General features: G+C 47.3%; 1 protein-coding gene across 2 annotated transcripts in view; it reads right to left on the bottom strand.

The window, feature by feature from the left end:
• The window catches only part of ATP1A3 (ATPase Na+/K+ transporting subunit alpha 3), a 58,529-nt gene that overhangs the window by 20,736 nt on the left and 13,448 nt on the right, over positions 1–24,345 (bottom strand). Inside the window, exons 1-10 of one of the 2 annotated variants that reach the window (XM_087940101.1) lie at positions 19,346–19,482; positions 10,930–11,055; positions 10,697–10,756; positions 9,853–10,056; positions 9,634–9,747; positions 7,970–8,104; positions 6,764–6,881; positions 5,453–5,721; positions 2,865–3,063; positions 952–1,061 (exon numbers count right to left, since the gene is read on the bottom strand). In XM_087940101.1, coding sequence (XP_087796227.1) covers positions 952–1,061; positions 2,865–3,063; positions 5,453–5,721; positions 6,764–6,881; positions 7,970–8,104; positions 9,634–9,747; positions 9,853–10,056; positions 10,697–10,756; positions 10,930–11,055; positions 19,346–19,351 — 1,341 coding nt within the window. In that variant the 5' untranslated portion in view covers positions 19,352–19,482. Of the gene's footprint in view, positions 1–951; positions 1,062–2,864; positions 3,064–5,452; positions 5,722–6,763; positions 6,882–7,969; positions 8,105–9,633; positions 9,748–9,852; positions 10,057–10,696; positions 10,757–10,929; positions 11,056–19,345; positions 19,483–24,345 lie in introns of those variants that run through there. The other variant, XM_087940102.1, reaches the window with a different exon arrangement.

Below are 24,345 nucleotides of genomic sequence, written 5' to 3'. Positions count from 1 at the left end.
CTTGGAGGAAAGTCTATCACAAGGTACCAGACAGGAGTGGGATTCTGCCGGTTTGGACCAGTTCAAATGAACCGGTAGTTCCAGCGATTAGTTGGGCCCCACCCGCCAATTCTTGCCCTAGTCTTCCCTTTATTTCTGTTATTTTTGCAGCCTAGCTGATTCGCGCGGCAAAGCAGTTGGCCGCATCTCAGCTGTTTCAATCACCAGGGCTGCAGCAGAAGTTTTAGAGCCAAAAATAAGCGGTTTTCAAATGCTGCGTGCGCAGAGGTGGTATTCAGCAGGTTCGGACCAGTTCTGGAGAACCAGTAGTGGACATTTTAAGTAGTTCAGAGAACCAGCAAATGCCACCTCTGACTGGCCCCGCCCCCGTCTATTCTCCGCCTCCCATTGAGTCCCAGCTGATCGGCTGGGTCTCCTTTTGTTGCCCTGCACAGGAGAACAGAGCTGGAAAGCAGGTTAGCGGGCTGGGGAGGGAATGGGGATTTTGCAGTCTCCTTTCCCTGCCACACCCACCAAGCCACAGAACCGGTAGTAAAAAAAAACTTTTTTGAATCCCACCACTGTGCGTGCGTGTGCAAAGCGCACGCTCACCAAACCGGTTGTTACACTGGCTGAATCCCACCCCTGGTACCAGACCTGATGACCAAGTGAAGCTTCCAGGCATGGAGTCAGTCTACTTCTATGTAGAGAGTGTATGTGAGCAACCACAGATGTCTTGATCTCCTAATGGGGCAGTTTCCTAAATGTATCAGGTGGGCCACCAAGGAATTTGGATCTAGGCCTGATCCAGCAAAGCCTATTTTCAGGTTCTCATCTGTCATCATGCAAATAGAAAGTAACGTATGTTTTTGACACTTGACCTTCGACCCTCACATCTTCACCTAGTCCTTATCTCCAGCGCAATGACCCTTCTCAATTTTCTAGGGCCCAGCTGATGTCTCCTCCACTCACCTTGAGGATGGGCACATTTTCTTGACCTCCCTTGAAGACTGCTCGGTTGCAAAGCCCAGCAATATGAGACAAGGCCACCCAGGTGGCGGAGCTCTTATCAAAGGCCGTGCCTGCAGTGAAAAATAAAGGAAGATGTTGAGGAGTGAAGTTCTAGGACCATGATGGTGAACCCATGGCACGTCTCTCTGAACATGCCAGCCATCTCCTGTTGCTCTTCCGTGTTATGGTATGAGCATGTATGCCGGCCAGCATGTGGGAGTGCCGGAAATTGGAAGAGCAGCTCCCCAGTGTGTATGCGCATGCTGGGAAGTTGAGCTTCTGGTTTCTGGCACACACATGCACATGGGCCAGCTGGTCTTCACGCACGCACACGCACCAGAAACTGGAACACCAGGTGGCCAGTGCTCATGCCGGAAACCGGAAGCTGAGCTTCCCGGTATGCACATGCGTGGCGGGAAACTGCTTTTCCAGTTTCCGATGCTCCCCCGTGCACATGCTCCCTGTTGTGGTTAGCCGGCAGCAGGTACAGATGGTGGAGGAGAGCGAGGACTCGGAGGAGGGGCCGGGACCATCAGGGGGTGGACTGCTGCCTTCAGGAATGGTGGGGGCTGGCAGCAGTGAGGAGGAGGTTCCCGAGGAGCCTGTGCCAAGTGTGCGTGAGCGCAGGATGATTCGTAGAAGAGAACAGCTGAAGCTGCACGGATGACTTGGGAGTAGGGATGCAATGTAATGGCCCCTCCCTCTAGGGAATATAAGCCTGGTTTCAAAAGGTTTTTGTCTTTGCAAAAGGCAAAAAAGTTCAAAGGACTCAGTGTGATGATTACAGACTCTGATTTTTTGAAGATTTCTGCCAAGGTTTTCCTAATTGGACTAATTGGCTGCAAGCCATCTGTTATCTGCAAAGAGGTTTATTTGTAGATTAAAGCCATGAATGTTTGAGTTCCTGAGTTTATCTGTGTTTGCTCTCGGGGAATTTGGCTGGGTCAGAACACTCCTATTTCAGCATTCGGCACCGAAAAGGTTCGCCAACACTGTTCTAGGACGTTAAAAAAAGAAATAACTTGAACTGGAGGCCAAGTGTCAACCCCGAAACTGTCCTGACCAAAGCCATTTCATCTGCTTCAGTGTTGCTGCGCTGGAGCTGAGGATCAGGGAGGGGGGAATTTGAGATAGAAGGATTTCTGTAGTCGAAACAAAATCCTTTCTCTTGGGAACCAAGGACATTCTCACACTTGGAAGGACAAAGGTGGAGTGGTGCCACCCAGTTGTACAATGATTGGAGCATGTGACCGATCCATTTTGAGAAAGAAGAAAATCTGTTACTTTTAATGCGGTGAAAAACGCGGGGAGTTTTTAGAGTCGGTTTTCACCAGATATGTGCCAATATGGTATTTCCAATAAAAGCAATATTTGAAGAACTCAACGGCTCCGAGTCTTGCTTGCAATGGATTTATTACTTGGAACCCTAACATTAAACCCACTCTTTGACACCGGGGAGAAAAGGGGAAATTGGGTGAAGGAGAAAGAGTAAGGGAGAAATTGTGAACAAGAGGAAGATGGAATTTCAGTCAAAGTTCTACATAATGCCTTTCTCAGTCTGTTGCACATAATTCTCTCCATACAAAGCAAAACTTGGGAGCATCTTTCGTGACTCTAGATCGGGGGGGTCTTCAATCTTGGCAACTTTAAGACTTCAACTCTCAGAATTCTGGGAGTTGAAGTCCACAAGTCTTAAAGTTGCCAAGATTGGAGACCCCCCGATCTAGAGCTAAGCTAGAGATCCGAAGAAGACGTGAAACCCCCTCAGCTTCCTATTCTTTCACCTTACAAAGAGGTCATCTGTCAACTCTTCTTAATGCAAGATAGGAAAAGGATCCTTGTAATCTCTTCCCCTCCACCCCAATAATCCTCACCAGATTGATCCTCGGTGGTATCAGCCTCATGGATCTGGTTGTCAAACCACATGTGAGCAACAGTCATTCGGTTCTGAGTCAGGGTCCCTGTCTTGTCCGAGCAGATGGTAGAGGTGGAACCCAAGGTCTCCACGGCTTCCAAGTTCTTCACCAAGCAGTTCTTGCGAGCCATGCGTTTGGCGGTCAAGGTCAGACACACCTAAATGGGAGGAAGGAGACTTAGCGATGGGCTGAAGGAAAGGGCTCCCATCAGAGATGCCCAAACTGGCATTTCCCTTGAAACCCAAGAGTGTTCCAATATCTAAGAGGCCGCCACATAGAAGAGAGAGTCAAGCTATTCTCCAAAGCACCTGAGGGCTGGACAAGAAGCAACGGGTAGAAACTAATCAAGGAGAGAAGCAACCTTAGAACTAAGGAGGAATTTCCAGACAGTCAGAACAATTAATCAGTGGGACATCTTGCCTCCAGAAGTTGTGGATGCTCCATCACTGGACATTTTTAAATGTTAACTCATAAAATATTTCTATGGTCTGTTTAGAGTTGCCAACAGAAAGGGAGGGGGGGGAGCAGCGTAGCAGCTTGCAAACTGAAACTGCAATCCATAAATGTTTTCAAAGACAGTAACTAGATGACTCAAGTTTCTGCCGCGCAAAATTCTAACTGGAGAGCATGATTGATGACTCTGGGCTACGGATGTGTCCCATTGGAGGATAGGAATTACGATACACCCAGGAGGTGGGGGAAAACCAGGGTCAAGGGTGACAGTGTCTCAGAGTCGGCGATACCCAGGCAAGTGCCGGACATGTTAACTCCCAATAAATCCTTTTGAAGTTTTGGAAGTTTGGCTCGAGAGTCATGATTTAAATGGGGGGAACCGACGGACTCCTGATAGCAAGTTGTAGATGCTTCATCACTGGAAGAAGAAATTGGATAATTGTTTGTCTGATATGATATAGGGTCTCCTACTTGAGCAGAGGATTGGACTGGAACAGGTGTCTCCAACCTTGGCAACTTTAAGACTTGTGGACTTCAACTCCCAGAATTTGCTGGCTGAGGAATTCTGGGAGTTGAAGTCCACAAGTCTTAAAGTTGCCAAGGTTGGAGACACCTGAACTAGACGCCTCCAAGGCAGTGGTGGGATTCAAAAAATTTTACTACCGGTTCTGTTGGCGTGGCTTGGTGGGCATGGCAGGGGGAGGATACTGTAATATCTCCATTGCCTTCCCCCTCCTGGGGGAAGGTTACCACCGGTTCTCCGAGCTACTCAAAATTTCTACTACCGGTTCTCCAGAACTGGTCAGAACTGGCTGAATATCACCTCTGCCCCAAGATCCCTTCCAACTCTGTTACGCTGTTTTTTGTTTTTTTTTCAAAAAGTGAGCTCAACTTCACATCACTTTTTTCTTCTAATGGAATAGTGAGACATCATTATCATCACCACCTTTGGGAAACCAAGATGAGATATCAATTTTAAAAGCTTTTTAAAGAGATATAACAGAATAACAGAGTTGGAAAAGGACCTTGGAGGTTTTCTAGTCCAATAGCAATAGCACTTAGACTTATGTACCACTTTATAGTGCTTTACACAGCCCTTTCAAAGCGGTTTACAGAGTCAGCCTATTGCCCCCAACAATCTGGGTAGTCAGAATAGAATAGAATAGAATAGAATTCTTTATTGGCCAAGTGTGATTGGGCACACAAGGAATTTGTCTTGATGTAATTTGTCTCAGTATACATAAAGAAAAGATACATTCGTTAAGAATCAAGAATCATAAGGTGCAACACTTAATGATAGTCATAGGGTACAATCAACAATAAAATCATACTAGGAAACAATCAATATAAATCATAAGGATACAAGAGACAAAGTTACAGTCCTACAATCACAAGTGGGAGGGGATGCGTGATAAGGAGTGATGAGAAGATTAACAGTAATAGTAGTGGAGACTTTGTAATAGTTGAACAGGGTAGAGGGAATTATTTGTTTAGCAGAGTGATGGCTTTCGGGGAAAAACTGTCCTTGTGTCTACTTGTTCTGGTGTGCAATGCTCTATAGCATCATTTTGAGGGAAGGAGTTGAAACCGTTTATGTCCGGGATGCGAGGGGTCTGTAAATATTTTCACAGCCCTCTTTTTGACTCGTGCAGTATACAGGTCCTCAACTGAAGGCAGGTGGGTAATCATTGTTTTTTTCTGCGGTCCTAATTATCCTCTGAAGTCTGTGTCTGTCCTGTTGGGTTGCAGAACCAAACCAGACAGTTTACTGACTTCAGAAGGATGGAAGGCTGAGTCAACCTTGAGCCCCTCACGATCGAACTCCTGGCAGTGGGCAGAGTGATCCTGCAATGCTGCATTCTAACCACTACAGCCCAATACTCTGCTCAAGCAGGAAAACCTATACCATTTCAGACAAAAATAAAATAAAATCCAGTATTGGAGCACTCACAACTTCTTCAGGAAAGTAGTCCCGCTGGATTAGTTGTGCTGTCGGGAAACGTCTCCTTCCTTCTAGGTTGCTTCTCTCCTTGATTAGTTTCCATCCGTTTTCTCTAGGAAGTTCTTTGGTCGACTTCTTGTCTGGTACTTACTGTGACTGTAGCCAAGAGTCCTTCGGGGACATTGGCCACGATGATGCCAATCAGGAAAATGACAGCTTCCAGCCATGAGTAGCCCAAAATGAGAGAGAGCACGAAGAAGGAGACGCCCAGAAAGACAGCCACGCCTGTGATCAGCTGGATGAAATGCTCGATCTCTCGAGCGATGGGGGTCTTGCCAACTTCCAGGCCCGAAGCCAAGGTGGCAATTCGACCCATCACTGTCCGGTCGCCGGTGGCAATGACAACTCCACGTGCTGTGCCTGGTGGAAGAAGAGACAAATCGGTGGGCATACGTTCTCCATCCAATTTTCGGCACATGTAAAAAAATTTCCAGATCTAGTGGGGGCCTACAGCTCCTAGAATTCCCATTCCGGGTTGAAATTCTAGAAGTTGTCATCTCTACTTGGAGATCTCTGCTGTGGTTTTGTGTTGGATGTTCACTGCCCACAGCCATATTTAAATGAATTTAGGAACCACGGTTTGATAACAGAACCGTAACTTGCAAATCTCTCCGAGTTCCTTGAGGAGAGAGAGACAAACCGTTAAGCTAATTTAGGATGAGAGCGTAGGTGTCAAGCCTCAGGGACATCAGAAGGTCCGGGCAGTTCAAATAACTATAAAGATTTATTGCAAGCTTAAGTTCTCTACAAGAATCTGAACTACTAACAGTTAAAGCAAATAGCCAGTAGCTAAGAATCAATGGAATTCGAGGTGGGCTGGGCTCAGATCTCTTGTTGTCATGAAGGGACTCGAGACTGTGAGGTGCTTGACGCCTCCCTCAGGCTCAGCCTGGTGAACTCCTACATTAGCTAAGCCCTTACTGAATTACTCTAGATTCCTCTCTAGCAATTCTTCTCATAAAGGCAGACATATGCCCTAGCAATCACAAAGTCAATAGAAATTAAAAAAAACTACTATAGTGGTGCAGGTGCCTAGGGGTGGAGCGCTCACTTCAAGATCAGGAGGCTACGAGTTCAATCCTAGGTAGAGGCAGATATTTCTCTCTCTAGGCACACCGAGAACATATCTGCTAAAAAAAACAACCCCTCCACATTGGTGACAGGAAGGGCATCTAGCCAGTAAAACACGCTGCTAGCTCCGTTCCGTTGCCCAGACACCACTCCGCAAGGGATTATGCGGTTGTTTAAAAGAGGATGATTGCAGCTCACGTGATTAAAAAAGAAAAGAAATAAAAAAAATAACGATGTTTTCTTAAATCCGTGTTTTTAAAATTGGGCAAGTTTAAGATGTGTGGACCAACTCCCCAAATTCTCCAGGTAAAGGACAACAACAAGGCCCTACCTTCGACGCAGTTGGTAGAGAAAAAGGTGATATTCCTGGTCTCGAGAGGATTGTCGTGGGTACAATCTGGAGAACGGGTCTGAGGCTCGGATTCACCCGTCAGGGAAGAGTTATCCACCTAGAGAGAAGGCCGTGCCATGTCAGTTCGTCCAAGAGAAAGGTTCACAGTGAAAATTATCCTGGTTTTATCTCAAATCTGGCAGGTCAACCCCAGGACGGATCTCGTCGAGTTATCAGCACAACTCATTTGAAAGGACAGATGGTTTGGGCCTGTTATGAAAATCCGGGAAAGCTGATCATTTTTGTGACAAAGATCCAAATTCATTCTTCTTCCCACTTCTCTGCGTTGCTGCTCCGCGTTGAACAAAAGAAACAGGAAAATCCAAACTACGAGGTTGTTCAGTGATACTGTTCTGACCAAGGCTTCCTAGACCGTAACTACGCACACGCTTATTTTAAAAACAAGACTTATTTTATTGCAACGCTGGGAAATGTTTTTCATTCCCAGCTGGAATTAATCTTAAACAGTCCCCCAAGATAAACACACACCTTTCAGTTCTGTGAAGTGAGGCCAAATACAGAAGTATCAAAATGAACTAGGGGAAAAAACCAACCGAAATACAAAGAGCTTCAAGAATGCATCTGAACCAAAAGAATGACTTTGCTTCCTGCAAAGGTTTTGTCATCTTTGCCTGACCTCTATACCTTATGGGAGGGGCAATCACCTCCCAGCCTTACTCCCGAGTCGCCCCTTTTGTTTCTACTGCTCTCGCCTTCTAGCAGCTCTGTGCACACTGGCACTGGGAACAGGCTCCCCTTGTTTCTCTGCCTAACTGCTGCCAGACTCCAAAGGCTCCAGAGGCAGCACCTCACTCCCAGATGGTCTGGCCCCATTTCTGCATTAGATGCAGGGCCCTCACCCAAGTCCTCTCCAGACTTCCGGACTGGTCCCTGTTCTTGTCCAATTCCGCTGCCGTCTGCACAGGCTGCCAGCAAACCCCAACAGATACGAACCCCAACCAATACAACCTACCGAACACTGATCTTGTGCTTGGTAATCTGACCTCTCCACTTAGATTTGGTTAATGGAAGAGAACAGATGGTAAAGGACACGGCGAATTGCTCTAATTCCCAGTGGCTCGATAAGTCTTGTTCCAGAGCTGAGAGGAACGACAGCTGAAAGAAGACGGTAAGATTTTCACCAACCTTGCAACCGTGAGCCGAGATGATCCTTAGGTCAGCCGGGACTCGATCTCCTCCTTTCACCTCGACCAGATCTCCAACCACTACGTCCTCCGCGTTGAGTTGCATTTTCTCCCCTTCTCTGATCACCAGAGCTTGCTTTGGAATGAAAAGCAAACATGATGCCATTAAAAAACATTCTGGATTTTCAGTCATGCCGACCCACGTTTCCCTAAAAACATTTCTTTGTCGATCGATCGTTTTCCAAAATTCATTGGCAACGCCACTCTCACACTGTCTAGGAATGTACCATGGGGATGATGGACATATCTGGAGTTTGCCATGTTGTCCCCAGGAGAAAACATTGTGTCATTCTTGTAATTATTATTGAACACATGTACCGCAAAGATTACTTATCAACTTCAACTCCCAGTAGCTGGCTGGAGAATTCTGGGAGTTGAAGTCCACAAGTTCTAAATGGTTGTCCTCTGTTTTATATGGTTGTCTTCACTCAAAGGCTTAACCTAGATAGACTTCTGATTAACCCTCTTTTTACAATGGACAATACACTGAATCCTGAATTAATTTAATGCCCTGGATTTGCACAACACTCACAACCAGAAAAAAACATGGTTAAAACTAAACTCGGCTTGGCACCTTATGCAACCCATTTCTTCTCACAAAATTCTCTGAGGTGAGCTGAAAGACACCATCAATGAAAATAATACCTATACATCACCTGTAAAAGATGACTTAGGCCTAGCTTTATGGAAAAAAAATTCTCTGTGCTCTCTGTCATTTTACCTCATGACTTTCCTGCTGTGTTGATTTACCTGACGGTGCTCCCATTTGCCTCTCTTATTTACCGTAAATATATCTATTTATATAAAACCACAAGTTCTTGTCAGCATCTCTGACTCCATTTGGACACCGACTGTGCAATTCCCTGACAAACTACCTGTTTACAGATTATCAGAGTTGGAAGGGACCTTGTAGGTCATCTAGTCCAACCCCCACCCACCCAAGCAGGAGACCCTACACCATTTCTGACAAATGGCAGTCCAGTCTCTTCTTAAAAGCATACAGTGATGAAGCTCCCGCAACTTCTGAAGGCAACTTCTGTTCCTTCAGTTGATTGTTCTGTCAAAAAATTTATCCTTATTTCCAGGTTGAATCTCTCCTTGTTCAGTTTCCATCCATTACTCCTTGTCGGACCTTCAGGTGCTTTAGAAAACAGCTTGACCCCCTACTCTCTGTGGCAGCCCCTCAAATATTGGAAGACTGCTATCGTGTCTCCCCTGGCTCTTCTCTTCACTAGACTAGCCAGGCCCAGTTCCTGTAACTGTTTTTCGTATGTTTTGGTCTCCAGTCCCCTAATCATCCTGGTTGCCCTTCTCTGTACTTTTTCTAGAGTCTCAACATCTTTTTTATAATGTGGTGACCAAAACTGGATGCAGTGCTCTAGGTGTGGTCTTACTAAGGCTTTATAGAGTGGTATTAGTACCTCTCTTGATCTTGATTGTATCCCTCTGTTAATGCAATTTAGGATTGCATTGGCTTTTTTGGCTGCCACTACCCATTGCTGGCTCCTATTTAACTGGTTGTCCACTAAGACTCCAAGATCCCTCTTACAGTTGATGCTCTTATGCCTGTATGTTGGTGTCGATAGAAAAGACAACTTGTCATACCTGGGGCACCATATTCTTGAAGGATTCCATAATCTTAGAGCTTTTGGCCTCTTGGTAGTAGGAGAAGCAGCCGGTGATGATGACCACAGCTGCCAGTACAATACCCAGGTACAACTGCAGAAGCAGGAAAGGTTGGATCACCAGAAGGTCCTTGAGATACCCTTTCTTCCTTCCTCCCACAAGGACACCCTCCAAAGACGTCACCCCACCAAAACTCACATTGTCTCCTGAAGGATCGTCTTCGGTTCCTGCCTGGATGCCGTAGGCGAGGAAGCAAAGTATGGCACCGATCCACAAGAGGATGGAGAAACCTCCGAAGAGCTGACGACAGAACTTGACCCATTCCGGAGTGGTTGGGGGTGGGGTGAGAGCATTGGGGCCATCGCGGGCCAGGATCTCTTGGGCTTTGCTGTGGGTCAGACCCTGATGTGGGGAGAGAAAAGAGGGATGAAACCACAGGCTGTGAAAGAAACTGTCAGGGGTTCTGGCAATTGTCCTAATTAAATCATGAGCCTCGGGCCAAGCTTCAAAAGAATTCAAAAGATTTATTAGGAGCAACGTGTTGGCATTGTCCCATATGAAGCCAACTCTTGCCACACGTAATTTACGGTCACCCGTGACCCTGTTTCCCCCCTCCCCCTAGGTGTATCATAGATCAGATTCTCCAATGAAGCACTATCAATCATGTTCTCCAATTAAGGATTTTCGGCCATGTAGCCTAGCTACAATCTTTTTAAGATAAAGGAATGTACTTCTGGTTTTAAACAGCTGTATTACTTTAGATTTCCTCCACAACCTGGTTTATGGCAACTTGAAAACATGCATAGGAATGTTTTAGGAGTTGACAGAAACATCCCTTCACCCAACCAATCCATTCTGATTGAAACTTTATTCAATCAATTATTACACAGGTGCCCTAAAGGTTTGCTATCTGCTGGTCAGCTGATTTCCTCCACCAGCTAGGTCATGGTGCTTTGGAGCCTCCAGGTAGACGTTCAACCAATCTCCAGTCCCTTGAGAAAAAGATAAAAATGTTCACTAGCCCTGAGTGGAAAGTCCTCACCTGCACACAATCTGTGTTGTATTTCCGGCAGACTTCCTCAATGGACATTTTGTGCTCTGTCTGAAACACAGGGCAAAAAGAGGACACTTAGGAGGACCTTCATCATCTCTTGCAGCTCCACTCAACCACCCGATGGCCATCATTGGATCAAGGTAGGTCATCATTCCCCATCTCTTGCAGCTCCATTCAACTACCCGATGGCCATCATTGGATCAAGGTAGGTTGTCACTCACCATCGCCACTTCCTTCTTGAGATCATCCAGATCCCGACTCTTCTGCTGGGCTTTGCTCTTCTTGGGTGAAGAATCGTCATGTTTGTCTTGGGTGGTGGCCACACGATAACTGTCTGAGCGCCCGTACTGTGTGTGAGAAGACCGGTGGAGACATGAGAAAATCACCCCCTTGAAAAATGCAATCTTTTATCTCAAATGGCTTTAGAATTTTCCCCAATTTGCCATATGCAGGAGATCCTCGACTTACAACCAGGGGTGGGATTCTACCAGTTCACACCTATTTACTAGAACCGGCTGTTAACATTCTAAGCAGTTTGGAGAACCGGTTGTTAGAAGAAATTACTGGCCTAATCCTGTAAGGAAGGCAGGAAGGAAACATTCTGGTGTTGCTTACAGAAACTGCCTGTCCGTTAACCCTTTTTACATTCTTGGCAGGACTAGACTTCCTGTCTCAGGAACTTCTCTGGAGTTTTCCCTCCTTTGCTGGTACTTTGCTTGTGTGGAGTGACCATTCAAAGTTACAATGGCACTGAAACAAGTGACATGACCATTTTTCACACTTATGACTGTTGCAGCATCCCCACATTCATGAGAGGCCAGGCAAGGAGATGCGTGCCTCGATGTGAGTGATATTGAGTTGGCCACACCCAGCCAATAACATGACCACCAAGCCATGCCCACCACCTAAGCTACGCCCACAGAACCAGTTGTTAAAAAATTTGAATCCTACCCCTGCTTACAACCACACTTGTTCAGGGAGTTTTGCCCTATTTTATGACTTTTCTTGCCACTGTCATTAAATGAATCACCCCACTTGATAAGTTAGTTACCCAGTTGTTAAGTGAATCTGGCATCCCCATTGATTTACTTGTCAAAAGGGGATCTCATGAACGGTCATAAGTATGAGTCAATTGCCAAGCATCTGAATTTTGATGACGTGATCATAGGGATTCTACAAAGATTGCAAGCGTGAAAAAAACGACCATAAGTCAATTTTTTTCAGTGCCGTTGTAACTGTCACTAAATGAACTGTTGCAAGTCAAGGACTTACCCATACACCTGTTCTGAAAGTAACGGATAAATTAAGCCCTTCCAAAAGGGGAAGCCCTGGGTAGCTAATTCTCCTCCCAACAATTTGGATATGAAAGCAACTCCTGTTCGTATCTAATGGTTTGGAAGCCTTGACAGATTTTAATTGACATCAAGATGATTTAATCGACTATTTCTAATTTTACAGGCAGTCCTCAATTTACAACCATTCGTTTAGTGATTGTTCAAAGGTACAATGATGCCAAAAAAGTGACTTATGACCGGTCCTCAAATTTACGACCATCGCAACAACCCCATGGTGATACGGTTAAAATTAGGGTGGTTTGCAACCAACATGTATTTACAATCCCATAATCAAAAGGTTGGGGTTTTTTTGCAACCTTCCCAGCCAGCTTCCAACAAGGAACGTCCAGGGATGAAGACAGACCTGTTTAATGGCCATCTTTCATCTAACAAGTGCAATGATTTGCTTAACAACGGTGGCAAAACAATGGTAAAATCAGGCGCGGCTCACTTAGGAATTATTTTGTTTAGCAACGGAAATTCTGGTCCCACTCGTGATTGAAGACTGCCTGTATTTATGCTCGGTATTTATTTATATTTATTTATGCCCGTATTTATCTTCAGCATAAATATATTCAGGTAAATGGCTTAGAGCAGGAGTAAGTATCCCAAACGTTAGTCATTAAACATGGCTAGCAGAGTAATGTTCCATTCACACAATACTCCAGGCTGGGCTAAGATAGATCACCATTATTGTAGGAAAACACTGTCATTTTACCAGGTTGCGGATTCCTGGCTCTCATATCAAGTCATTACCTGGCTTGTTTCCTTTATGCAAAACCTGTTTCACAGACTCAGATAATTGTGTCTCATGAACACCCCCCCATTAAGGATTCAATTTGTTGTGTGAATCTGACATAGCAGTTGGAGTGCAAATGATAGCTGTATGAGCATCCCAGCCCTGTCCTGTTTATGTCTCGATTTGTTTCAAGACTGGATTGATTCAGAATTTTTGGCACGCATTTGCCACTTCTTTACAAAACGAACCTTAAATGGTTAAACTATGCTTAAGGATTGCTCAGATCCAGAGAGTTGTTAAATCCAATCAGTCAGGGGAACTTAACCCTAACTAACAGATAGGAAATCTCCTAGTTCATACCCAAAGGGTGAAAAAGCCATTTTCCTTGCCTTGCTTGTGATAAATCTCTAGATTTGGCTGACTACAATGGGAGTAGAGTTATATTTACATGGCCCAAGGAGGCCAGACTTAAAAAGGCATTGTGTTGAAATATTAATATGTTCTATTTTTTCCCATTTGAACTGGAAGACATTCTTACAGGGTAGACTTAATTAAGTCAGTTCCTCTCCGTTACATTCCTCCACCTACGATTAGCCTACCTTACAAAGCTCCACAATTGAAATTACAGATGGAAAAATGTTCTGCTTTTCAAGACTTTTCACTTTGCCACTCATATAACATCTTTTGTCACTTATATCCCTCTGAAACAGGTGAGGAACAGGACGAGGGCAGTATTTCTCAACTTTGGCACTTTAAGATATGTGGACTTCAACTCCCAGAATTCCCCAGCCAGCAAGTTGAAGATATGTGGACTTCAACTTCCCCAGCCAACAATTCTGGGAGTTGAAGTCCACATATCTTAAAGTTGCCAAGGTTGAAAAATAATGGCTAGAGCAAGAAAATCTCAATTCAAGTGCACCCTTAGCACCCTCTTAACACAACTTGCTCCACACGGTTGTTATTGTTGCAGGGAAAAAAAATGGAGAAGAAAGGGTTAGGCCTTGTTTTCTGGAGGAATTGAAGGATTTAAGACAGTAAAACCAACCAACCAATAAATAATAAAGTGCATTTTTCTTTTCCCAGTGAGAAATTAGCTTAAAATTTGGGGGATCATCATTTCTGTTTGATCCTGATATCTTTTCCAGACCATTTCTGCAAAAATGAATTGTTAGCAGAGTTACAGCTCCGGAGAACCCCGATAAAATATATTCTGTAAAGAAAAAAAACCACCTATGTACCACGATTCTTACATGGTAGGTCTCTCCCTTCTAGTGAAAAGAGAACCATGGAGGCTAATATTTCAGAAGCTAATTTCTTATGAAATGATAGCATGGAAATTTCATTAAGATCTGTTATCAAACAGGTTGCTGCCAGACCCTCTTCAAAACCCCACTAACTCCACAGGACTCTAATTAATTATTTGTCATTATTTCTAATGGTTACAACAGAGGTCTCCAAACTTGTTAACTTTAAGACTTGTAGACTTCAACTCCTAGAATTCTGGGAGTTGAAGTTCGCAAGTCTAAAAGTTGCCAAGTTTGGGGACCCCTGGTTTACATGAATGCAACAGAATGTGGGGACAAGATTTGCGTTGGCTCCATACCTGACAAGTGTCTGAAATTTATAATTTCTATGTAACCTCACAAATCATTTTTGGAATAGGCTCACCGAGGGACTGAATCAGTCACCGATTGAATGAACTCATCAGGGAGAGTCCTCAACTTACAATAGTTCGTTTAGTGACTGCTCGAAGTTACCGCGGTAGTGAAAAAAGTGACTTATGACCATTTTTCACATTTAAGACCATTGCAACATCCCCATGGTCTAAATTCAGATGTTTGGCAACTGACTCATACTTACGACCATTGCTGTGTCCCAGCCTGTCATCACATTTTGCAGCCTTCCAACAAACAAACTCAATGGGGAAACCAAATTCACTTAACAGCTATTGTTACTAACTTCACAACTGCAGTGATTCACTTAACAACCGTGGCAAGGAAAATAGGGCAAAATTCACTTAACAAAAATTTCGCTTAGCCACAGACATTTTGGGCTCAGTCGTGGTCATAAAGACTGCCTTGGATTTGCGATTATTTGCAACGTTTACACGAATGCGACAAGAGGAGGGGGGGAAATTAGCACCAGCCCTTTACCTAACAACGCGCTGAAATTTATAATTTGTGGGTAATTTCACTGATCGTTTTTGGATTAGACTCACCCAGGGGCTGAATCAGTGAAAAAAGGAAAATAATTGTACCCCGGGGGAGGAAAAAAAAAATGGATGAGCTACCTATCAGCTGAAGCAGAGTCTGGATGTTATCCACGAAAGAAGAAAGATGAGATGACATCAATAAACATGCCAAGAACATCCAAGGAGAAATTGAATGACCTTGGGATGTCCTTGCCCAGAGGCCCAACAGCCATCTTAAGCAGGAACCGGGCATGTCTAGTCTAGTGAAAAGAAGGACTAGGGGAGACACGATAGCAGTCTTCCAATATTTGAGGGGCTGCCCCAAAGAAGAGGGAGTCAAGCTATTTTCCAAACCACCTGAAGGCAGGACAAGAAGCAATGGGTGGACACTAAGCAAGGAGAGAAGCAACTTAGAACTAAGGAGAAATTTCCTGACTGTCAGAACCATTTAATCATTGGATGTTCCATCACTGTGGGTGCACCATCACTGGAGGCTTTTAAGAAGAGATTGGACAGCCATTTGTCTGAAATGGTATGAGGTTTCCTGCCTGAGAAGGGGGTTGGACTAGAAGACCTCCAAGGTCCCTTCCAACTCTGTTATTCTCTTATTCTGCCAAGCAGGCCTTACTGGGAAGGTGGGGGAGGGGGGTGTCGTTGGATGGATGGACGAGCAGCAAAGGAAAAAATAATCCCTGCCCAAAAAAGCCTGGCTCCGGACCGCCAAGCGTCCTAATTTAACCTACCCTTTAATAAGCAGCATTATCCTTTTTATCAATGTTACGCAGAATAGACACCGCTCGCCTTCCTGGTCACGTTTCCCGATCATCACCATTAAGACGTGGCTATTGAAAGCTCGGAAATCGTCACATGGCAGGGCCGGCGTGCTGCCCACCCAACGCAGCCGTGCAGAAAGATCACCATGAAGGAGGCGGGGGGCAAAAATGGGAGATGGAGGTCTGACATCGATCCCTGCAGCTTTCCTTGTGTTTTCTTCTTCTTCCTCTTCTCCAGCTGCGTTACCAGGGGACAAGGTTTGGGCCCGAGAAGTCAACCCCGTTCTTAGTCTGTGTTGGAGGTGGGGTTGGGGTGGGGGGGTACCCCATTCGGTGGCCCTTCCCAAGGCAGAGAGCCTACCCCAACCTCGGCGCACCCGTATGTGCGCGATGCAGAGGCCCCCATCTCTCTCTCTCTCTCTCTCTCTCTCTTTTGCAAAGGGAGACATCGGCCTCTCATGGTCGGAGGAAGAAGAAGAAGAAGAAGATATAAAACCTATAGCTAAGGCGGAAGCGGGGGTGGATTTACTGCAGTGCAGAAGACAGGAGGAAAAAATGCTATCCGGAGGGGAGCCATTTTTCCTGAAGGGCAGCTTATTGGAAGGCAATCGAAGGAACAAAGGCCACCTGCCAAAGGCTTGGTTTTTAGCCAGAGCTGGTGCAGAAGGAATGGGTGAGGGGAGGGGGAAAAGGGGGGAGTTCCTTGCCTTAGAGATTTGGGGGAGGAGGAGGGCTGTTTAGCTGAAGGACTCTCAGTGTGTGGAGGGGGGTGTCAGGGGGGGCCCCTTCCTTCTCCAGCCAGCTGCCACCACCCCCCCAGATTCTGCAGTGCTGCATCGGTAGGATCCCTGGCGCGGTGCCAGAGCTGCAGCAGTGGCCTGTACATCTGCAGCGCCCATGCCAAGGGGAAGAGGAGGGGCAGAAAGGTGCGCCCTCCTCCCCTCTCCCCCACCCCCCCCCCGCTTTTCCTTCACCTCCAAGAGGCAGCCTGCTGACCTTTGGGGAGCCCGTTGGAGGTCACCGTGAGCCAGGGAAGAGGTCACAGGCGAACGGGGAAGGCTGGGAGATCTCTCCTTTCTTCGGACCTTCCAAAAGACACCTCCCACCCACCACCACCCCCCTAAAAGAAGACCAGGAAGACAAATCCAAATCCACAGGAGCCAAGGCACAAGGAAAGGGCCTTTGGAGGGGGGGGAGAAGGGGGCCTCCTGCTTTTCCCCCCCATCCAGGCCAAAGGGAATCCCCTTCCCCGGCCTGGGATGTCTATAGGGTCCCTTTTTCTCCTCTCCCTTCCCATCCTCAAATACCCCGCAAACACACACACACACACCATTTTTTTTGCTGCAGACAAATTTTGCAGAGGATTGTCTCTCCACAGCTGCAGAGACCAAATATAGAAAGCAAAAATGGGGAGGGAGAGAGAGAGAGAGAGAGAGAGAGAGAGAGAGGAAAAGGGGAGCGATGGAGCAGCCATGGATGCAGCCGTTAATTTCTTTTTCCTGGGGAGGGTGTGTGTGTGTGTGTGAAGAGGACTCCAGCCACCTTAGAGTGACCTGGGCATTTGCTTTCCTCACGTCAACCCGCCCCCCCACTCCCATCCTCTCTCCCCACCCCCCTGCCTCCATCTTCCTCTCTCTCTCTCCTTTCTACAAGGTTACAGCTGCCGTTGCTGCAGGCGTCTGTCCCTCCTTCTTCGGATCAGACTGAAGGCACATCAGCTGCCTTTCTGGACCCCGGCCATCTGTCTCTCTCTCTCTCTCTCTCTCTCTCTCTCTCTCTCTCCCCCCACCGCCTCCCCAAGCTACCCACACATATCTAGGGCAGGCGACCCTCTCCTCATCCTCTTCCCGTCCTGGCGTTTCGTGCCTGCCGGGGATGTGGGGATCCCAGGACTATTTTTTGGGGGGGGGAAGGGGGAATCAGCCGCCTTAGGCTGCCGCAGCCTCGGTAGATGCGCCCCCCCTCCCAGCAGGACTGGCGTCCCTTTCTGAATATCAATGAGGGAGGAAGAGCGCCCCCCGCCCCCGCTTCCTGGAGATAACCACCTTCCCTTAAACCAGGTTTCTCTCCCGTTTTTTCCTTTAAAAAAACAAATAAACAAAACCCACCCCGTCTCTGCTCATTGGCCTCCTCCGTCGCCTTTCCACACGTTCCTGATTTTCCTCCCCGGGCAAGACCGTGACTCATTCTTTCTCCTTCATCTGTTCACCTTTTGCTGATATATTGTCACCTGTGGGGCCGATTTGCCCCCCCCACCCCCTTCCCCGCAAGGTTTTTCAGCACCCACGGCTGTCCCTGATTCCTAGGCAGCCCTCTTCTCTGATCCCCACTCCCAAAATCATCAAAGGAGAATGCAGGTCTTGGAGATCTTATTTGGGTCCATCAGTGTGTCGTTCACCCCCCGCCCCGTCCCCAATAATGCACAACCGCGCGTTCTTCGGGCACCCACACGAAACCCTCTCACGCAAGACGCATCTAGACCTTCTCCGGGTTCACAGAGGAGAGGTAGGGAAAAGGGGGCGATGGGACGGGCCCCGGCTTAAAATAACGTCCGAATTGCATGAAGCCTGAAGCCAAGGGGGGGGGAGGGGGACTAGAGGGGAATGGAAAGGGCCTGGAATGCGTCATTCGCCCTCCTGCATTGTGGGTCGGCAGAGAGGGAGAGGGAGAAAAGGAGGGAGGGAGGGAGAAAGGGAGGAGGGAGAAAGGAGGAGAGAGAAAAGGAGGGAGGGAGAGAGGAGAGAGGGAGGGAGAAAGGAGGGAGGGGGAGAAAAGGAGGGAGGGAGAGGGGAGAGAAGGAAGGGAGGGAGAAAAGGAGGAGGGAGAAAGGAGGGAGAGAGGGAGGGAGGGAGAAAAGGAGAGAGAGGGAGAAAAGGAGGGAGAGAGGGAGAAAAGGAGGAGAGAGAGAGGGAGAGAAGAAGGGAGGGAGAAAAAGAGAGGGAGAAAAGGAGGGAGAGAGGGAGGGAGGGAGAGAGAGAGAGAGAGAGAGAGAGGAAAGGAGGAAGGGCTGCTCGCTCTCAGTAATGAAGGAAAACCGAAGCCCCCGTTCTCCACCAGGTGACTTCTGGACCCCGTCGGGTGACAAGCTCCCCCCCCCATCGTCCCCAACCAGCCGCCGCCGGCTGAGGATGATGGGCATTGTCGCCCAACCTCTCCGGATGCTGCAGCGTGGAGGAAGGTTTCTCCCTCCCCCCCACACGACACCTGTCGATCCAGAACGGCGCGCGTCCCCCAATGTCAGCAACAAGGCAGGTTCTTGGGGGGGACACGCTATACGCCCGGGACCCTATGCAGACGGACCCTATAAGGGACCTTGCTCCGGGTTGGCGTCTCTGGGGAGGGAGGGAGGGGGCAAAGTCGCCCAGCCTGCCCCCCTTCCCAATAGAGAAACCAAGAGCATCTCTTGGGGGGGAGAGGAAAACCTTCTCCCGGGTGGGAGATGCCTAGAGAAAGGCTACGGCGCGCCAGCTGACCGGGCACCGTGGGTGGGTGGGTGGGGTCGTCTTGCAGGAGCCAGATGCGGATCGGGGTTGGGGGTCCCAGGCCCGGGGTGGGGTGGGGTGGGGTGAAGAGGGGGACACACGAGGGACTGCGACTTACCCCCATCTTGGCGGCTTTGGCGTCTCAGCCTGGGTGAGCCAGGCTCTTCTCCTCGGGGGAAGCAACGCCCGGGCAGGCAAAGCGGATGGCTGGAAAGACGGGGGAAAGAGAGAGCCGGGACCGTGCGCGAAAGAGAGAGAAACGGAGAAGAAGCCGGGAGAGGAGGGAGAGCTGCCGGCGGCCCCCCAGCCAGGGATGCTGTGCCCACGGCTGCCAGGCACGGAAGGACGGGACGCAGCGATGCCCGGGCGCTGCTGTCTGAACCAGGGCAGGCTGGCCAGCCAATCAGAGGGCGCTTCCCCCCCTTCCTCTTCCCCGGCTCACCGCTAAGCCCCGCCCCTTTTACTGCAGAATTCACCTTGTCCAAGGTGGGGAGGGGTGGGGGGCGCGGAAGGAGCCGGGGATCCCCAGCTTGACCGAGCCAGCCCCCACCCCTTCCACTCCCCTCCTCTGCCGTGTCCCCCCCACACCCCAATGCAAAGCACAGAAGCTGCAGACGGTGAATCCATGGCAAATAATATGGGTTTTTTTTTTCCTTTTCTTTCTTTCAAGACAAGGGCCTCCAGGCAAATCGAGGCCTATGGTCCCAGCTTCCTGGATGCCCCCCATCCCACGCCCCCACCCCTTCTGGGTGCGACACACGCCAACCCCTGTAGGTAGAACACCTCAAGATCTGAAGGATCTACCCTCCCGCCTTCCTTTCTCATTTCTCATCCCTACGAAAAGGAAACCCGTAAACTTTTCACCTCGCCATCAAGAGGCTGTGAATTCGATCCTAGCTGGAGGTTAATAGCTGGAATAGGATCTCCTGCTAGAGCAGGGGGTTGGGCTAGATGACCTCCAAAGGTCTCTTACAACTCTGTTATTCTATGATTAACTCGGTCAACCATGTTCTGCACCAGGCCCCGATCCACAGAGTGGGGTTCAATGCACAGCCCTGCACACACACACCCTGCACAAATGCACAGTCCTGCACAACCCCAAAGTCACACTACTGCCCGGTCCGCAGTAGATTCGTACACAGCACAGACCAAGGACGTTCTTAAAACCACCTATAGGCTGCATTCGCACACTAGGCTGCATTCACACAACATGCTGGATTTCATCCGTCAATTTCGGGTCTCAGGGGGTCAACTGGGGGCTGTTTCAACCTTGGTTTGGGTGGGGGTCCAATTTGTGGTGAGCTCAGTGTGATTTAGTGTGCTACACAAGGCAGAGACTGGGTTAATTCAGGCTGAATGTGTTGTGGGAATGCAGCTGTTAACCCAGACATGAGAATATTTTTATTTATTTGATTTATTTGATTTGTCAATCGCTTATAAGATAATAGGTATAAGTATAAACATGAGTAAGAATACAGTAAGGGTACGAATAAATGGGGACAATAGGACAGGGCCAGTAGGCGCGATTGTGCACTTATGCACACCCCTTAAATATATATAAAGTAGAATATATATAAAGTAGCTACAAATAAGTAAAAAGTAGAATATATATAAAGTAGCTAGAATATATATAAAGTAGCTACAGACAACCGACAAATATAAACCAGAGAATAAGCACAGCAGAAGAATAATAGGGTTGGCCAATCAAAGAAGCCATCTTCAAAGCTTCATTTCTGATCTTTGCAACTTAGAAAGTTCATGGAACAAATGCGAAACAATCCTCTATTGAGGGAACATCTGCTACACATACTAGACCAGATTCAGTATTTTTCAGGAGTACTCAAATATATTTTTAGCTTTGTTGCAGATAGAAAGCATGATAACAAGAGAGGCGAGACCTAGCCAGAAGCTAACCCTAACCAGAAGCAAAAGAAGAAAAGAAAAAGTAAAATATAAGAACATTTGTGGTCCTAAATCTCAGCTTTGGATGATTACTTTATCTGGTGCTTCTCAATTCAACAATTTTAAGATGTGTGGACTTCAACTCCCAGAAATCTGACTGGGGAATTCTAGGAGTTGAAGTCCACTTGTCCCCAAAGTCGCTAAGTTTGAAAAACTAGTCTTTGATCCTATAAATAAAAAAAAAGGGGGGGGATTTAATAACTTACTGTGTACCAACAATAAATTATGCCATTGTTGACCTCTACAAATGCAGATATTACTAAATGCTGACTGGGTTCACACGAACACCTAAGATGATTATTAAACATACCAATTGCCTGATTTGCCCAGGAGGCTAAATCATAAATAGCCAAATAGTTCATGCAATATATAGGACACAGGCTAACTTAATTTCCAAATATTTTGTTGCAACTGCAAGAGTTCAGGAGAACCGTACAGTCCAAAATATAGGGATGTCCAACCTTGGCCATTTGAAGACCTGTGGACTTAAACTCCCAGAATTCCCCAGCCAGCTGGCTGGGGAATTCTGGGAATTGAAGTCCACTAGTCTTACATTTGCCAAGGTTGGACACTCCCTGGTTTAAAATGTGTCTTTAGTCACCAATTTCATATTTGTCCTTTGGCTTTCTTTTTTTTAATCTTGTTATTGAACAGAACAGGATTTTAGAACCAATCCATTTGGGGGGGAAAAAGTATATTTTCGGGAAACGGACAGATATAGAGATGTCTGTCTTTGAAAAGCGATGTTTGGCTGCAGCTCCACCTTTTAAGTGTTCTTTGGCTCAGCAATACAAGAAGTTACTGTAGAGTGACTAACGAAATTTAAGTGGGAAGTTTTCAGTTTGATGTGTTTATGAGGCTATGCCACCTTCTCGTCCTCCCCCCACCCACCCCCACTCCACCATCTGCAGAATTTTGGTGTGGATTTTGGAAGAGTTGCACTACGAAGCAATCTATTGGTACAGGTAAGTCCTTAACTTACAACCGTTTAGTGACACTTTGTTCATTTAGTGACGATTTGAAGTTACGGGGACACTGAAAAAAGTGAGCTGTGACTTTTTCATAGAACCGTTTTTTTATATAACCATTGCAGCATCACGTGATCAATATTTGGAGGCTGGGCAACTGATTCATGTATATGACGGTCGCCGTGTTTCCGGGATCATGTGGTCGCTTTCTGTGACTTTCTGATAGGCAAAGTCAATGGGGAAGCCAGATTCACTTAACTGTGTTAGCAACTGCAGTGATTCACTTAACGGTAGCACGAAAGGTCGTAAAAATGGGACAAAACTCACTGAACAGCCGTCTCACTTAGCAACGGAAACGTTGGGCTCCATTGCGATCATAAATCAAGGATTACCTGTCCCTTCAACCCAAAGAATCGTCCTGTTTTCCAACTCTTAAGTCCCATTCTCCATCTCGATCCCAATCCCCTCCAGATCAAGGCTGTTGCCAGGATTCACAGCATCTCTAGGCCTTGGTACCAATTTTTAGCCTCCTTCATCCTTCATCCCATCTCCATGGCAACTAGATGGGAGGGAGGGCCACGTGACTCGGAGTCACTGTGGCAACCAGAAAGAAGGGGTTTGCACAGCAGCAAGGGGACAAGAAAAGGAATATGAAGGATTTGTCCTGCTTCTCCATGATTTTTTTAAGTCCAGCGCGACTGAGATGGAGGAGGACGCAGTAATTCTGGGCCTCTCAGCGGCTGCAAAATGCTTGAGCAAAGTCGCAGTAGGAGAACATCTCTTTTTCCCCACCATCAATACTACAAGAGCTATTAATCGATCGAGAGACTCAGATTCACCCAGGGACAGAAGGAGAAATTCCCCACATTTTTTTTTTCCACTGGTTCTTTTCAAGCTGGTCTCCTTCACGTCACTTGGGCTTAAATCTCCCATTGTCTCGTGCAAGGAAAACGATAGATTCCAGGAGGCGTCATAGGGCGCCTCCGTAGAAAAGCACAGTCATGGTTTTGGGAGAAGTGATGGGGTGACTGCGGGTAAAACTTGAGCTTAGACCAGGAGGAGAGTAAGTTGAGAACGAATTCAAGACTACTTCAATTTGACTCTCTTTGGAGAGGCCGGTGTCAGGATTCCAGCCATCGCTCTAATTAAATCATGATTCTCGAGCCAAACTTCAACCAACTTCCAAGGATTTATGAGAGGCGACATGCTGGCACTGCCCTGTATGAAGCCAACTCTGACATATGTCATTTACAATCACCTGTGACCCTGTTTCCCCTCCTCCCTGGGCATCTCATAAACCAGATTCTCTAATTGAGCAGGCTGGGTGTCATCATTCCCGTTCTCCCATTAAATATATTCCAGGGCAAAAGCTCTGGTATTTTAGTTACAATCTTTTAAAGATAAGAGTTGGAATATACTTTCACTTTCAAACTGCTGCACTGCCCTTTCAGATTTCCTTCTCCCCGCCCCCGCCACCTCAGAGGTGGTATTCAGCAGGTTCTGACCAGTTCTGGAGAACCGGTAGGGGAAATTTTGAGTAGTTTGGAGAACCGGCAAATCCCACCTCTGACTGGCCCCGCCAACCCCATCTCTTCTCCTCCTCCCATTGAGTCCCAGCTGATCAGCTGGGTCTTCTTTGGTTGCCCTGCACAGGAGAATGGGCCTGGAAAGCAGGTTAGTGGGCTGGGGAACAGAGGTAGTATTCAGCAGGTTCTGACCAGTTCTGGAGAATTGGTAGCAGAAATTTTGAGTAGTTCCAAGAACTGGCAAATACTATCTCTGACTGGCCCCATCAACCCCATCTATTCTCTGCCTCCCGAGTCCCAGCTGATCGGCTGGGTCTTCTTTGGTTGCCCTGCACAGGAGAATGGAGCTGGAAAGCAGGTTAGTGGGGTGGGGAGGGAATGGGGATTTTGCAGTTACCTTCCCCTGCCACACCCACCAAGCCACGCCCAGCAAGCCATGCCTGCCAAGCCATGCCCGCCAAGCTACGCCCATCAAGCTAAGCCACGCCCACCAAGCCAAGCCACAACCACCAAGTCATGCCCACAGAATTGGTAGTAAAAAAAAATTGAATCCCGCCATTGATCTCCATGGTCACATGATCTAAATTCTTCTTCCTGACCTGGCCTGCTTTTAAAGGCTGACAGCCCCTGCCTTTCCCATTGTCACTATCGCCGACTTGTTT

The sequence above is a fragment of the Pseudonaja textilis genome, chromosome 10, assembly GCF_049901715.1.
Source record: "Pseudonaja textilis isolate UNSWEBS1 chromosome 10, rPseTex1.2, whole genome shotgun sequence".
NCBI lineage: Eukaryota > Metazoa > Chordata > Lepidosauria > Squamata > Elapidae > Pseudonaja > Pseudonaja textilis.
The sequence above is the reverse complement of the archived record's forward strand: the minus strand, read 5'-3'. Positions and strand labels throughout refer to the sequence as shown.